The sequence below is a fragment of the Heterocephalus glaber genome, unplaced genomic scaffold (genome assembly GCF_053883595.1).
Source record: "Heterocephalus glaber isolate CG9 unplaced genomic scaffold, H.glaber_assembly_v1.0 deba00001442, whole genome shotgun sequence".
Classification (NCBI taxonomy): domain Eukaryota; kingdom Metazoa; phylum Chordata; class Mammalia; order Rodentia; family Bathyergidae; genus Heterocephalus; species Heterocephalus glaber.
The window spans coordinates 12,842,761-12,859,403 of NW_028258296.1; the positions used below are offsets into that span (position 1 = coordinate 12,842,761).

General features: G+C 41.9%; 1 protein-coding gene across 2 annotated transcripts in view; it reads left to right on the plus strand.

Annotated features, from left to right (window-relative positions):
• Window positions 1–517: 517 nt before the first annotated feature.
• The window catches only part of St6galnac5 (ST6 N-acetylgalactosaminide alpha-2,6-sialyltransferase 5), a 167,634-nt gene continuing 151,508 nt past the window's right edge, over window positions 518–16,643 (plus strand). Inside the window, exons 1-2 of one of the 2 annotated variants that reach the window (XM_087212924.1) lie at window positions 518–914; window positions 1,611–1,823. In XM_087212924.1, coding sequence (XP_087069050.1) covers window positions 900–914; window positions 1,611–1,823 — 228 coding nt within the window. In that variant the 5' untranslated portion in view covers window positions 518–899. The remainder of the gene's footprint in view (window positions 915–1,610; window positions 1,824–16,643) is intronic. The other variant, XM_004841423.3, reaches the window with a different exon arrangement.

The following is a 16,643-nucleotide window of genomic DNA, read 5'->3' on the forward strand; positions in this document are numbered from 1 at the left end:
GCAGTAGCCCAACATAAGGAAAGCACTGAAGACTTTAGAGTGCTTAGGAAAAGTTCTATCTCTAGTAGCTAGAAATTACTGATGGAAATCAGGAAGAATCTATTAAGTCCAGTTAGTCACGCATGCTGTGACGTGCTGAATATTTTCAAAAATGTTAAAATCCTTTAGATGAACACTAAGAACCTCAAAGGTCAAGTAAAATACAAATTGTAATCTCTGAAGTAAATAGCAAATGAAATAATTTAAATGAAATATTCTGATCTAAAGACTGCATGAAAATAACTGAATTTGAAAAAGTAAATTAAGGGGAAGAGAAAAATAGAAAGTTCCAACTGCAATGATGTAATTTTTTAGGAAGAATAATTTTATGATAGACTTCTCCAGACTGTGAACATAAATGCAAAATCCCTAAGTGGGTTTACTGACGTTTCAGAGATTGCCCTGTTTTTATCAAAAATCACAAAACAGATTATCAAATGGCCATCGCAGGCAGGATTCAGTTGGGTTCTCCTTCCTTTCTGCATGATGACTTCATAAAAGATTTTCAAAAGCCCTCGAACCCAGAAGTGGGTCCACTGGCAAGGTTAACTCTCCCACCCCAGAAATTTCACTGGTGAACGCGCGTTCATCTGGGGGCGGGGAGGGGGAGGAAGAGGTCTTTAGGACCCAGCGGGCGGCGGCAGGCGGCAGTTGTGTAGCTCGGTGAGACTACGAGGGTCCGGTTCAGTTTTAATTCGGTGTCTAATCTCTGCTACGGCGGCGCTTCCCGGGTCCCGCGGCTCCAGCCGCCGGGCGACAGTCGGAGCCACCGCTGCCCCCTCACCCACCATGGAAACCCTCCAAGGAAAAGTGGCTCCGGACGCGAGTGCCTGAGATTCCGCACGGAAGAGGTGCCCAAAATGAAGACCCTGGTGGTGAGCCTGTTGGTGCGACTCGGCCGGGCAGCGCGGGGTCCCCGGGCTCAGCGGCGCCGGGGGTGCCTCACCCTGAGCCGCGAGGTCGCCTGCTGCAGAGGGACAACTTTCCACCTGCTCCGCTCCCCTCCCGATCCCCGGGCTCTGCCTGGCTTGGAATGTGGATGGCGTTCGGGTTGCCTTGGCTCTTGGATCTCCGGCGAGGGTCCGAGGGGCCGGTGGAGAGGTGGGGGAGTGGGGAGACTGCCCCGGGGTCGGGGGTGCCCCGAGCAACAGCCTGGCTGAGTGAGAGGGGCGGAGTGGGGGGACCTGTGCAGACTTTCTGGGTTTCCTCGTCGGATGACAAACTTGTGGGGATCCCCAGGGCAGCGTCTCGGGGGCCCAGCAAGGAGGGCGCGCTTGGGAACCGCGTCCGGCTGCTGGGCCGGGCACGGCCCCTCCCCAGAGAGCGCGCCCTGCCCTGCCCTCGGCGTGGCGCGCTCGCCCGCTCGCCCGCCCTCCTGCCCTGGGCACCGCGCGCCACCTGCCCTCTACCGGGCGGCGCGGGCGGCGGCCGAGGGCGACGCGGCTCGGATCCTCTCCCGCCGGCCGCGCGGGGGCCGCGCTGGGGCCCAGGCCACCCTCGCCGGGGACCTGAGCGCCGCGCCGGTGTCCCGCGCCCGACTCAGCCGCTCTCCCGTGCTCTCCCGCCCGCAGCGCCACGGCCTGGCAGTGTGTCTCGCGCTCACCACCATGTGCACCAGCTTGTTGCTCGTGTACAGCAGCCTCGGCGGCCAGAAGGAGCGGCCCCCGGCCCCAGCGACCGGCAGCGCGCAGCCCGCGGCGGACAGCAGCCCCCACCCGCGCCTCGCAGCCCCCGCCGCCGCCCCGCGGCCGCTGGACGGGTACCTCGGCGTGGCCGACCACCAGGTGACAATCCGGGACCGCGCACCTGAGCCTTCCCCTTCCCCGGGCCGGGAGGCGCTTCAGTAGGTGCCGCGCGCGCTGGAAGGGGGAGTGGACCCTCCGGGGTCGGGGACGGGGATGGCGGAGGGCTGGAATTCCTCCTGGGAAGGGACCCTATCTGGCCAGAGGTGCGAAGTTTTTAGGGACTAGGGGGGAGGTGAGTGGACCCCCCAGAGCCCAGTTCCCTAATAGCCACCGGCCCTGAAGCTGGAATCCTCAGCCCCAGAATTGCAGCCTAAGGAGGTGCAGGTCCGGTGGCTGAAGCCTTGGGTTTGGCAGCAGAGTGGCGCCCTGGAGGCAGGAAAGCCCAGGTGGCGCGGGCCCGGCGCCTGCGGTTCTCCGACCCCGAATGGGAGGGGGTGACGCGGCCCTGCGCCCCACGCAGGTTCGTCCGCCTCCAGGCTCTCCCTAGTGCCCGGGGCTGCATTCCCTGGGCCCCGGGGAGCGGAAGGCTGGAGGCGCAAACTGGGCTTCCATTGGCTTGAAAGGCTGTTTTCCTCTGCCTTCCGGGAACCTACTGTTCGTTGGCTTGGCTAATAATTAATAAGTTGAATTTTTAAAAATTGAGCCTTCTCTCCCTGGAATAATGAATCTCTAGTTTTAGTGTATGAAGCCTCTGGGAGAATCCTAATCAGGTTTCCTGATTCTAAAGATATTTTAATACAGTTTAAATGTAGCCCTCATTTGAAGCTGCTAATACACTTTTATTAAAACACACTTCCACTCCGTAGCTGTTCTATGAAGCTAGAGGATTTCTTGAGCTCCCCCAATTCTTTTACTTTTTATTTTACTAAATTTTACGGCTGTGGATCAAAGCAATATTTTGCAGATTCTCCTTGTGTGTGAAAAGATCATTCTTAGAATGCACGAAAAAGACAAACTTTTTAAAAAGTGGCAATCAAAATATTGCCACCCATTATGCAATGCCTAATGCTAGGGTTTGGGATGTACAAAAGAAATGAAGGCAGAACCCAGCCTTTAGAGATCTCTGAGTGCCTGGGGCGTGATACCATGAAATGGGTATAGATAGATAAACTGGTAGATAGAATGGATAGTAAATGCTACTTATAAACAGTTCAAGTGCAGAGAGGAGAAGGAAGACGCCCTGTGCTGTGAGGAAAGTCCCCTTGAAAAGATGGAACTTGTATTGGGAAGGTTTCAGGGAAACGGAAAGGAGGGGGCGACTGGATCAGGGTGCAGTCTTGATGATGGGTGGGTAGACTCTTACAATGCTAAAACAGAGGCCCTAGAATTTACAATTACACCTTCAGTTTTCTTTCTTGGTTGTTGATTGACTGACTGCACTGGATCTTCATGTCCAAGGAGCTCCTGAGGGCTGAAGTTCTAGGAAAGTATAGAAATGTGGCTATGGATGGATGTAGTGTTTATGCATAACTGGTGTCTTATGAATATACTGAACTCGTGAATTTCCATATGGTTGTTGTTTAGTGGAAATGGCTAACACTTGGGAAGCTATGATTAATAGGAGTGTCAAAAGATCAGTTCACTGAAAGCTCCAATCTGCTTTTGGGAAGATGCTCTTAATACTTTTCTTCATGCATTCTACTGTTGGACAGACACCAGCTAAGAGTATTGATAGTTAAAGACAAGCCATGATGACCTCGTGTTCATTTTCAAAAAAAAGTTTATTCACACAGATATGTTTGATTCCATTTTCAATGTATTAGTGCCTTGAATAATTAAAATAACGAAACAGCCCTTCTCTATATTGGAGGACAGGTTGAAACTTTACATGAAAAAATGAAATTATTTGCAATAAAAGGGTTTTATAAACTGTGAAGTACTATGCAAATGATATTGTATGAAAGTCCTTGGAATTCTTGTTAGAGGATCTTTTTGCAGATAATTATCGGTATCATATCAACATCTCACGAAGTTTCAATGAAGCTTACCCCATCCCAAACCAGAGAGCAAACACAGATCTTAATATTTGTACTTTCTCTTCAGGCAGCACCCAATAATCCTGCAGAACTAAACTTCTGTAAACTTCTGATCAAAATGCATTCTGAACCTCTTTACCGCTACTGTTTAGCTGGCTGGAAGCTGGGCAGAGTCCATTTCCGATGGCCAACAAAAGGTGCATGTGTGAAACATTTATGTCCTCTCCAAAAGCTGCTAATTAGGTTTTGTTTGAGATCTTCCTGTACAGTCTTGCTTAGACAGAGGTAGAAATCATTTATTAAAATGTTGCTAGGAATTTTTCCCCAAAATTAAAACAAAGAAGATTAAGAAATGAAAGCTTTTCTATTCTTATTATATTGCCAGATGATACTCATAAGAAGCCTGAAAACAATTATAGGGTATGCACAATGTGATGGCGAGAGAGCCATATGCTGCTGCCTATTGAATCCGAATTCCAACAGACTTTTTATTTGCCATTGATTTAAAGAATCTGGAGAGAGTTACGGATACTATTTAGGAAACTGTTCGTATCTATCTCCACGTATCTCCATCGCTGGAGGTCTCAAAGACTGATAAATATGCACTGTTTATGTTCAGTTACAGGATGGCATTAACATTGTAACTCCAAGATTAAATTCAACAGGTGGTCCTAATCCCCAGCACCTGAATTTCACAAATTGCAGCCTGTGTGTGATGGTGGTCTTGTCTCCTATGACTGCAGACTAAATTACTGTGGAGATTAAATCGCTGTGTTTGTTGAAAGATACGCTGTAAGTCAAGCCAGTGATAAGCAGTATTCATTGGAGCTTAAAATATCCCTTTCCATGGTCATATTCCCTACTTCTGCTTTCACTATGGATGTGAGCTACAGTTGTGATTCCAATGGGATAAAGGCATTTCGTTTTCTGGTAGATTCCCAAGCCCTCTTCCCAGATCTTTGCCCACAAATGACCCACCAACTCATTCCCATCTTGGTACTTACCTGTGCCTGCAGCTGCTGTATCTGTATTTTGCCCTCAGTCACCTGGTCCCCATTTTCAGAAGCCATTGCTTTCTGATCAGATTGGCCAGACACAAGTGAAGAAACCAATTTTCGTGGCTGTGGGAAACTTTTGCATTTAGAACTGTAGCTTAATGTGTGACCCAGCTACACACACACACGCACGCACACACGCACTGAATCAAGTGACTCTCACGGGAAGCGACATGTCTTGCAACAGAGTGGAAGGGGTCTGGATCTGCTGTGTGTAGATAAAGTTGTTCGCCACCTGGTGGGCCCTGTGAAGTGAAAGCCTGAGCAGATTCCCGTTTCCAGTGGGCAGACAGACCCTTATCACCAAAGGCCCACTGTCCCCGGGCTACCCTCACCTGGGATGGCTTAGGAACAGACAGTGAATGATGGCTGAGCAGCTGTCTCCTCACTTCAGAAGTAGCCCCTGGGGATGGATTTTACCCAACCAATGACATGCTTGTCCTTGGTTCCTTCCTTCCTCAGGCACTCAGTTATTCAGACGAATCAAAGCTGTTTGCGGTAATAGTACTATTACTATTAATATATAGATGTCCAGCTGAAATCAAGCAAGTCAATGCAAGAACTAAAAAATAATCTAAAGACAAAATAAAGGAAGATGCTGTGTAACTTACTTTGAAACGGTATCCATCTTTTAGAAAAGGATATAAACTCTGACAAACAAGTTTCTGCCATACTGCTTGTGATACATTTGAGTAATCCAGTGAATGATAAGTCATTTGGGTCTCAAGGAAATCCAAAGAGAACTCATTCTCAGTGCTCAGGTGCTATAAAATATAATCTGCCAGTGGCGATGAAACCCTGTTACACAAAGTGGCAAGCAAAAGGAATCATGCAATAAGCTACCTTATTGTGGATAAGGATTTGCAATAATATGGTCACTTCTAACAGAAGTGTCTGTTTAATATCTTCACTTTCCTTAATTCTGTGATAGCTAGGAGCATTTCTTCTGGGGAATAACCCTAATAAACCTCCACCCTCCTGTTCCTGGTGGGTGAATTTGATCCTCTCAAGTTACAGACATCCTAGCTTGCTTTCTTGGTTCTTTCTTACCTCAGGACCTTTGCACTTGCTGCTCTCTTTTCCTGGAAACCTCTTCCTCAAGGTCTTTTGCACGGTTAGTTCATTGTGGTCGTTCAGTCCTTAGATACTATGTCAGTTTATGGACCAATTCTTTAGTTCCCTCCTCAACAGTCATTCTCTATCTTATTCACTTGGTTTGCTTTTCCTTGTAGCGCACAGCAATATCTGAAACAATCTTTTTGAGTTTATTTGTCTTTTGTCTGCCTTCCCTAACTAGAATCTAAATGCTATGGCAGTGAAGTCTGTACTGCTGACTAGTTTGTTTCTAGGACCTAGAATAGTACCTGACATTTAGTGGGCACACAACAAATATTTATTGAAAGAAAGAAGAATGTGAGGTTGGAGAGAAGTATAGAGCTACTTTACCTTGTGTCAAGTTCTTTCTCCCCAAAATATTTCAGTTCAGTCCCAAGACCCTATTATGTCTTGCCTTTCCTAAAATTGTTTTGCAAAAGAAGAGCAACAATAATAATAGTGGGGAGAAGGAGGAGGAGATGGGTCAGAATATTAGCATCTTTGGGAATGAAACACAGAATCTGCATCTCAATAAGATTCCCTTGACTCTTACACACATTAAAGTTTGAGAATCACTGAACATTTTTAGTGTTCACAATCAATAGTTCTATAGCTAATGCACTTTGAAGTATTTGGAGTAAACCTAGCCCTTAGTAAATACTCACTGAAGGCCTAACAATTTCAAAATCAGGCATTCTGGAGAAAGAACACAGTCCCTATCGTTAAAGAAACTTTGATCTAATTAGGGAGAAAAGACAAGCAAGGAAAGTTAAATAATAAACCAAGTGCTGAATAATAATAAGAGGCCAGGAAACAATAAATCAAGGCACCGGCACTAAAAAGGAGGCAATTTCTGTGATCTTTCTTCAACTATGAAGTGAGTTAAATACTATTATTACTTTAGAAATTTATAAAGCTTTCAAACTAGCATTCCATTAACTTGTTTAGCTCCGTGTGTGTGAGATAGCCAATTAATAATTAGTATCAGCTGGGATATGAAAATGGATTGATTTTTATTTCAAAACATTAAGTTCTTCTGTGATAGGATCTCGTGGACTCTTATAGGGGACTAACCTGGTTTAATTGTCTCTGTAACATACGATAACCTTCATGTCCAAGCTAAACCTCACAGTTTGCGCTGTGATGAATGTGAACGTGTTTGTCACTACCCAGAATATTTGCAATCAGATCTGTCCCAAAAACATGATACCTGTTCAGAGGTGATTTTTCCCTAACCTCTAGGGCCAAGTGGCAGTCCAGTACAATGTGTGTCCTGCACATTCTGGGAGAAAGGGACATTAAAGATAAACACTTCATCAATCAATAAGTATTCTTATTATATACTCTTTGAGGGACTGGGTAGGATGTTAGGTCATAGAAAGGTAAAGAATAAGTATCTCTTAATATTATTACCCTACTTTGAATTTGGTCTAAGGGAAGAATTCTCTTGGGAATCAATGAATTTATGATCAAATAATTGCTAAAATTGGGGAAGGGTCACTTATGAGACACACATTCTTTCAGTCTTAAATGCTTGTTCTAAGCCTGGGACAAATAAATATTTTTATTGCATGCTGTATTCAATATGATTTCCCAAATAAAAATCACAGGGTTGCATGTTCTCAGCTTAGACAGCCAGTCCACAGGGAAGCCTTCCCTGACGTGTACCCCAGGTTAGATCTGAGCTGTACGTTTTGTCTCATAGCTGTAATCCCATGATAATACTTATCTGGCTTATTGTTATTTCTTGTCTGAAATAGTCTGCCTCCTCTGTTAGACAGCCAGCTTTCAGAGGCTGGGGATTTTTCTCACTCTTTTTTTTTTTTTTTCATTGTATTCCTAGGCTTTACCATAATGCCCAAGTCTTCAATAAATATTTGCCAAACGAATCAGTATTATCTATGTAAGGATTTTAAATTTCTTCTAAAATAAGCCCACCTCAAGAATTTCTGACCATGTGGAGTTACTGAAAAGGAATAGCTAAGCATCATAAATATCAATTTCTCCTGCCACAATTTGTAGTTCTATAACTAATTCATTTCTACCTTCTTGCTCTAATCAGATCTCTTAAAACATGCTCAGAATTTTTGAGCTACATGAAAAACTTAAAAATCATCAAAAGGAATTCACAAGTGGTCATATGATTTGCCCGAGGTCACTGGTTAGTGGCAGATGTGGGAATAAAATATGAGTCTCTGAAGTGAACATCACTAGCATATGGAAAATTCAGTGCCAGTATCTTCTAAGAAGTGACTTAACATTATTTGGACAGAATTTATTAAAATGAAGAGCTTAGGCCTCCCCAGTTATTGGAAAGAAAGAAATATTTAAACATCTTATTATTCTGAAATGAATATGAGAATATCCTAGATAGAGACTTACACCAACAACTAACTTTGCAACACTCCTCGAAAGAGCATAAAATGCGTGGGACTAATGTAATTGGAACAATCTGCAAATCAGAGTAGGTTTTGCCTTTAAAAAGTCCACTAAGCCAAAGGGAGTGTCATGTTTCATTATTTCAGAAAATGTCATGACCAGACCACTCATTTAGCTGATTTACCTTCTCCACGGTAGGGAAGAAAACATCACCAGGAAGCTCCATCAACCAAGTGTTGGAAGAGCTGCCATTCTGCAAATATCATTGATTTCCCCTCAGTTCTGAGATGGAATATTTATTCAGAAGTACTTCTGCCAGAGAAGAAACCATTTTACCTATGGTAGAGAATAATACCTTGAGAGTTGTAGGTCGGGATGAAATGGAAACACTATATATTTTTTTTCATGGCTTATTAAGGAGGTGTCTGCAAAGTTCCTGGGAATTCACAGCATCTCAGACTACTCTGCATTCGAAGTACACTTAACCAATTGTCTTATAAGGAAGCATTCTGGAAATTAATTGCACATATGGAACATCTCCACTGAACTTCAAACACTGCTGCACTTGTACTTACAGATCTGTTTATCCTCCTTGCGTGCTTCCGGTGGCTTCCTGTGGGCTAGAGGATGGGGCTCAGATTCCTTAGGACGGCTCAGCAGGGTCTGGCTGGACTGCTGCTCCACCTCACCGCGCACAGCTCTCCGCAGCCCAGGTTCCAGCATCCTGGGAACACAGCTGTCTGTCTCACACATACCTACGTTTCTTTGGCAAGAACTAATTCCTTGAAACCCAGCTCAAGTATCTCCCTTCTGAAGTTTTTACAATTTCGATCTCCATGTAGAGTAGATTTGACATTCTCTTAGGCCACTCACACATCAGTCAGTCAATCACATTGGCTGAGTACCCTCCTACTATGTGTTAGACACAGGCCAGGGGGCGTGAGACAAAAGATTTAATCCCTGCTTGTGAAAAACCAATGAGGAAATAGATACAGTCATGTGTCACTTAACCATGAGGACACCTTCTGAGGAATGCATAGACCACTTTGTCACCACATAAACATAGTGTGTACTGAAACCTACATAACTACAACATCACTTGGTGATGAAATCTAATGAGACTACCATCATATATGTGGTCTGTTGTTGACCAAAATTCCATTATGCTGCACATGCTTGTACTATAATTACTATACCTTGATAAGTGCTAAACTATTCATTGTATCCTGTACACACCTCTTGCAGTTATTTGTCCTCATGTTGACTCCGTGAGTAGACTGCCTTCCTGAGGCCAAAACATGACTTGGCCATCTTGGTATCTCCAGAGCCTAGAACTGTTTTTCATGTGTGCAGTTCTCAGTGAACTTTGTTGAATGTTGGGTAGGCAGAGTCCCGTTGTGATTATGTATAATATGAAGAAAGTTGAGCAAATCTGGCTAGTAGATTCATTAATCATAAGAAAGGATAGGAATGATAAATGAGGGCAAAAGGACTTCACATATGCAATATGCCGATCTTTAATTTATGTTTCCCCTTTGAATACAGAGCAGCATTTGATGACCCTTCCAGAATGCTAGACCAGATGTTGAGATGCAGTAATGCCCATATTTCAGAACAGGGCAGTATCACACGAGACAGGCAGACATGCCCACACTTTTTCCTTGCCAAATTACATAACTTCTAGTTTGAAGAGGAAGTTAAATGATATTTATTCATTCCTTCATTTGTTAAATAATATTGTATTCCTACCGTGTATCTAATGTGTTAGTCTGCTTTTCATGGCTGGGACAAAATACTCCAATACAAAATTTAAATATGAAAAGTTTATTTTAGTTCACAGCTTCAGAGGTTTCAGTCCATGGTCTGTTGGTTCCAGGGGAGAAGCATCATGGTAAGAGGGCATGTCAGAAGAATGAATGGTTCTTACCTCATGGCGACCAAGGATCAGACAGAGGGAGAAAGAGAGAGAGGAAAGGGGCAGGGATGATGATTTACCCTCCCAGGTTACACCCACAGTGGCCCAACTTCTCCAGTGTGGTCCCACTGCCTAGTGGCACATTCAGCTAAGAACCCATCAGTGATTAATCCATTGATGAAGTTAGTGCCACAATGATCTAATCACCTTTTCAAAGTTCCTGCCTCGGAGCACATGAGCCTTTTGTGGGACATTTTAGGTCAAACAGTAACGCCCAGCTTTATGTCCCGCAGTCCACTGAAAGATGAAGAAGGTGCGGTCCCTGACTATGTGAAACTTACATGTATTGGAAGAGACAGAGAAACAACCATAAAAGTATAGTGCAGTGTAGATCAGAGTATTTACATGCTATGGAGATTGGATTTTGTCCTGAAAGCTTTCAGAAAGCTTTGAAAGAGTAAATTGGAAGAGAAACTCCATTAGGTGGGTGTTTGAGTAGATCACCTTGGCTTTAGCATGGCCTGGCTTGGAGTAGTCACAGATTATAGGGAAGTGGACCAGTTAGTGGACCCTTGCTGTGGTCCAGGTAGTGGTGCTGGCGGCCAGAGGTTGAGGGTAAGAGCTCTGCCTCCTCAGGTTTCTGGGATGACTGCCCCACTGTGTCTGTGCAAACAGCTGGAATGCAGCTTCTCCAACAGCAGAAGGTTTGTGGTTCAAGATTGCTCTCGATACTTGGTAAAAAAGAGTGTGAGAATGGTCCCAGATGGCACTTCAACTTTGTCTAATTTCAAACCTTGCTGTGCGTCATAATACCATTTCCTAACTTGAGCAAAACAGGAAACAGTGTTATGGTTAGGACTGAAGCAGGCTGTTCGTGGAGAGGTTGTAATGCATGGTGGTAGCAACAGGAATTAAACCCTCCACCTGCGACAGAGCCAGTAGGATGTGGAATAAATGTGCTGGCAGGGACTTTATTATGTAACAGTTCTACAGTGGGGCGGGCAGATCTTATTCTAGACAAATCTTGTCAAGGGAGACTTTGTTGCACAATAAATCTCACCAGGTATAGATCTATTGGAATTTGGGGTAGAAAGTGGTTTCCTCTCCATTTCCCACATAGCTATAGAGAGAGCAATTACCATTCTTTTAAATCACTTAAGTTTGCTAACAACTTTTAAGGAAAGTAAAGTTTCCCTTCTACTTGCATCAGAAGGAAATTGGCCATAAAGTAATATACAATTTGTCAAGAGTGAGTCTGGTTCCTAATTCACTAGAAAGTATTTGATTGGGAACAAAAATGTACACTGTACATCTAAATGAACTTCAGGTTTATGGGACCGATATTTGGAGTTATTGGCAGTGTCACACCTGCCAGGCTGCCGCTGAGGATGTATCCAGGATGTCTCACATTACCCGAAGTAGCATCTGCTTCCACTCTACTGAAAAATCATAAAGCTCATGCGCTTCATGTTTATTCCGCTTGTATAAGTTTTGAATGATGAAAGTCCAGAAAGTGAGTGCTCATTGCTTATGTTCCAGAACACAGAGGTGGGGAAAGGGTCAGGAAGAACTGTGTGGTCCCCACTTCCAGTGCTCCAGCCACTCAGGGGGCAGCTTTGCACTGCTGTCCTGAGGAATCCTGCTCATTGCTCTCATGAACAACTGTGTGTGCTTTGGAGCTGGAGATGCAGTGGGGTTTTAATCCCAACACTTGGAAATAAATGTCAGAGAAAGAGACAGTGAAGAACAAGGTATCCTGACAGAGTGTGCTTACAGTAGTGAAGGGAGTTTTTAGTCTATTGTATGCTGCTATTACAGAATTACAAATTTGTTAAGGACAGAAATTTGTTTCTGATTGTTCTCGAGGCTGCAAATCCAAGATCAACCCACTGATACTTGATGACTGGTGAGGACTGCATCCTGGAAATAGGGGAAAGTTTCCTAACAGGACTGAAGGTGAAGGCAGAACTCCCTCTGTCTGGCTCCTTCATGAGGGGCTCTAATCCCATTCATGAGGGAGGAGCCCTCCTACCCACCTCTTAATACTATCACACCAGCAACAGCCAAATGTTGGATGAGACACATCCAAACCACAGCAGGTAGAGATGATGTAATTAGACCTAGAACTGAGAATAAGAACCAGAATGAAAACTAATGGAATCACACAGACATGAAATGTTGACTGGGTTCCAGAAAGGCAACTGAGGCTGGCTTGTCAGGAGCTCTGCATTGACCATGAGAGGTCACAGTTACTTGATATCATTACATTTGAATATGTTTGGTTTCCAGTTAATAACAGAATCACCATGGACAAAAGAATCAGTCAAAAATAAGTTCCTCCCATCAGGACCCAAGACAACAGGGGCAGAGCAGCAACTAGGTCTTTTCTGGGAATGGGCACTGTAGTACTGCTCCATGAAGGGCAGACTCGGGCCTCTAGAGAGATGTGAATCTCCACATGGACTGCTCTGCTGTTCTTAATCGGCCCACAGAGCAGCCAAACCTTTGGAAGGTTTGAATAGCGGAATGGGACCAGATGTTCCTTTATGTATCTTCTGGGGTTCTGTGCCACTCTGTGATCACCAGACTTCCTCAGTTTTCCACCCGAACACCACTGGTAGGCCATCTTACAGAGCACAAGATGCCTGTTTGGGAAAATCTTCCTCTGCCTTGTTCTCACTACACATATCAAAAAGGAAATAAGGACCAAGAGAGCCAGAGTGCTGGTTTTGAAAAGTGAACGTTACCATATTGTTTGTAATTGTAACCCCATATGTACTCATTGACTTCTCCGAATGACTAAAAAGTAAAGAGGGAAAAGTAAAAATTAGTCATAACTCTACCACCAGAACAATTGCTGTTGACATATATTTCCTTACAGAGGTTTTCATGTAGATCAAGATATACACCCAAAATAAAGAGAAGTCTACTATTGTACCAACTGTATTTCTTAGTCTAAAAATTTCTGAAATTTTAAGAAAATAGAAGAGGGAAAATATTCCCATAATCTTAACAGTTTGGTATATGTATAATTTTGGTTTGTTTTTGCCAGTTTTTTCACACAGAATTCTTTTTTAAACCTTAATGTGAGTATATTATGCATGTTTTTTTAAAGTACATATGATTTTTGTCTGTATTTCCGTTTTGGTGATATGAAAATAGCCATTAAATTTTCCTTTCCCAGGGGCCGGGGATTTAGCTCAGTGGTTTCGCCGCCTGCTGCGCAAGCGCAATGACCCGAATTTGATCCCCAGTACCAAAAAAAAAAGTTTTCCTTCCCCAAACACTAGTTTGCTTTGTACATTTTTTCCACTTCATACTTATCTGTCTTTCTGAGTTTTGTGCATATCCCCAGCCCCTAATATTTGCAGTCTACTCAATAGTACGAATGGAAGCCCATGTACTTTATATCTGTTTTACTCAATAATTATGTCATTTAGGGAAGATTTTCAAATTTTAAAGGTTTTAGTTGATGTATTCAGTTTTGGATTTGATCAAAATAATTCTCTTGCTTGTTTATTTTTTGATCAGTAATTACATTTTCATTAAATAAGAATGTGTCATATGCTGCTTGAGAATTTTTGTGGGTGTCACTTGACAGAGGTCTGCCAGGTTTCATTATTTCTAGTATTGCTGTTGTTTATTTTTCTTTTGTTAATTCCCCCTTATTTCCAGTGTTTAAAGATGTAAGCAGATTGTCTATTTGTCCTTTTTTCCCAAAAATTTCCCCTAAGATTTCTTTTCATAAGTTCTGTTTTACCACGATCTCATTCTATTGTACTGATTCTATTCTCCCTTCTTGATAGATATGGAAACAGTGACCAGATTTTTAGCAGTGGCAGAACCTACAAACTGCAGCAGGAGATGTAGGGTCAGGAATGTGGAGAGCACTTTTTCTGAGTGTGATCAATATTGAACACAACAGTGGAGGTTTCTGATTGTGGTTGGTGCTGGGACAGAATGACAGAAGTCTCTCTCATGGTCTTTAATAAAATTCATGTCTTTGTGATACGCTATGCCACTGAAAGTGCTTCCCAGACATTAATGTAGAATTCATGACGATGCAGATTCTCAGCCTTTTGGGTAACAGATTACAGGTGCGCATCCTGCATGCATCACCATGCCCAGCTCACTTTCCATTTTTCAGCCTACTTTGCCTCTTTCCTCTGTCTCTGCCCACCACTCCCCCATTCTTTTCCATTTTTTTAAACCTATACTGGTTTAGAAATTAAGAGTCTGATTTCTCTTGTTTTAATATCATTCTAGAGATTTGAACATTCATACTTATCAAAGTCTTAATATAGTTCAAATTTATTTTTAAAATCACAAATAAAATTCTGTTTTCCTATTATGAACAATACAGTGTTTCAAAATGTTTTTGTATGTTGTGGAATTACTAAATCAAGCTAATTAACATATGTATCATCTCACATACTTATCTATATAGATTTATCTGGATATTACATATTTCCTTGGTATGGTTTTAGTTTAAACATTTTTATTTTGTTTAGATTGGTTATTTTCTGAGTATTTTGAAGTCATTATTCCTGTTGTTTTCTTTCTATTATTATTGATACTGAATTTTCTGTTAGACTAACTAGCATAACGTTTTTGGTATACCAAACCATTTTCTCTCCTAAGTACATTATCTCTCCCTTACTCTGTTCCTCATAATCTTGTATTTGCCTCTCTGTGCTCATTCTGGTCAGTTTCTTCTGCTATTTCCTCCATTTCACTAATTTTATATCCAACTATCTAATCTACTATTTATCTCTTCCATCAATCATTTTTCCTGTGCATTTTATTTTAATAATTATATTTATCATTTTTAGATTTTTTTCAAATTGCTCTGATCCTTTTCATGTCGTCCTTTTACATACGTTTCATTTCTGTATCTGATAACTTCATTATCTTAAATCTTTGCAGGCTTGAATATGCTTTTTATTTCTGTGCTGATTTTATTCAAAGGAACTTATTTCTCCCACGTGTTTTATTTGTGTAGGTATGTATGCTTATAGGGATTCTACGCTCCTCTGGACTATGTCTTGGGGAATTCTTAGTGACCTGAAATTTACTCCTCCAAAGAGATGGCATTCATTCCTCCCACTGCCTCATTCTGGCTGGATTTTTCTTTTTCTAGTTTGCTTTTGCCTTGGTTATGGATTTTGTGGCCTTCCAGCTCTCTGCTTGTTGTTTAGGCCTGAGACTGCCCCCTCTTAGTCCATTGGCTTTTGAAACACAAGGTCCTAAGGTAAAGGATCAGCAGTTACTCGTAGGTCAGCAGTTGTCTTCAGTACCTGTGATTCTGCTAGATTTATACTCCAAGGTTATTTTTGGTACTAGGGATCTTCCTTAATTGTCAGCTTACATAATAAAATATCTAAACACTTTCTTTTACATTTTTAGGAATTCTGTAATGTGAGTGCTTATCAATGGTAGATTTTAAAATATTGTTTTTAAACTGATAAATGATTTTATGGTTAACTTGAAAATATAGAAAAGTAGAAGAATAAAGTAAAAATCTTCAGGAACTTTTATAAGCTAGAGAGAGTCCAACTATTGTAAAAATCATGAAATGTTTTCTTAAGGTCATTTTCCTATGTACATTTTTGTACAGATGAGATCACACCATGTAATATAATATATAATACATGTACACATACACATATATCCACTTAATCATCATTAAAATATAGTCACAAGTGAGAAGATGGAGAATTTATAGGCAGATTGGCAGCAAATAATAGCAAATCTTTCCAAATGAAAATTTCAATTCTCAGGTCAACCAATATAAATTTTTAAATGTAATAATTAATTGTGTTTATTTTTAATAATGAAACTGCCCATTATTCAGACCTCTAAGTACTATTTTTTGTGTGGAATGCGTGCTTTTATTTTTCTTGGGTATATACCAAGTGGTACAATTGCCAGTCAATCATATGGTAACAGTTCTTTAGTCTTTGAGGAACTGCCCAATGGTTTTCCAAAGAGGCTGTACCATTTACAGTCCCACCAGCTATTATGTTAAAATTTATCTACATCTTTGCCAACACATTATCATGTCTTTCTTTTAACCATACTAGTGTCTAGTTGTGGCTTTGATTTACATTCCTCTAATGAATACTGATATTGAGTGTCTTTTCATGTGCTTATTGCCACCTGCTACTTACATATCTTTTCTGGAGAAATGTCTATTCAGATCCTTAACTCGTTTTAATTGGATTATTGGTATTTTTATTGTTGAGTTGTAAGTGTTCTGTTTATATTCTGGATACAAGACCCTATGATTTGCAGATTATTTTCTCTTATTCTGTGAATTGACTTTTCATTGTTTTGATAGTGTCTTTTGAAGCAGTAAAGTTTTTCTTTAATTTTCATGATTCTAATTTATCTATTGTGTTTTTCACTTGTGTATATCTTTAAAAACTATCACTTAGTT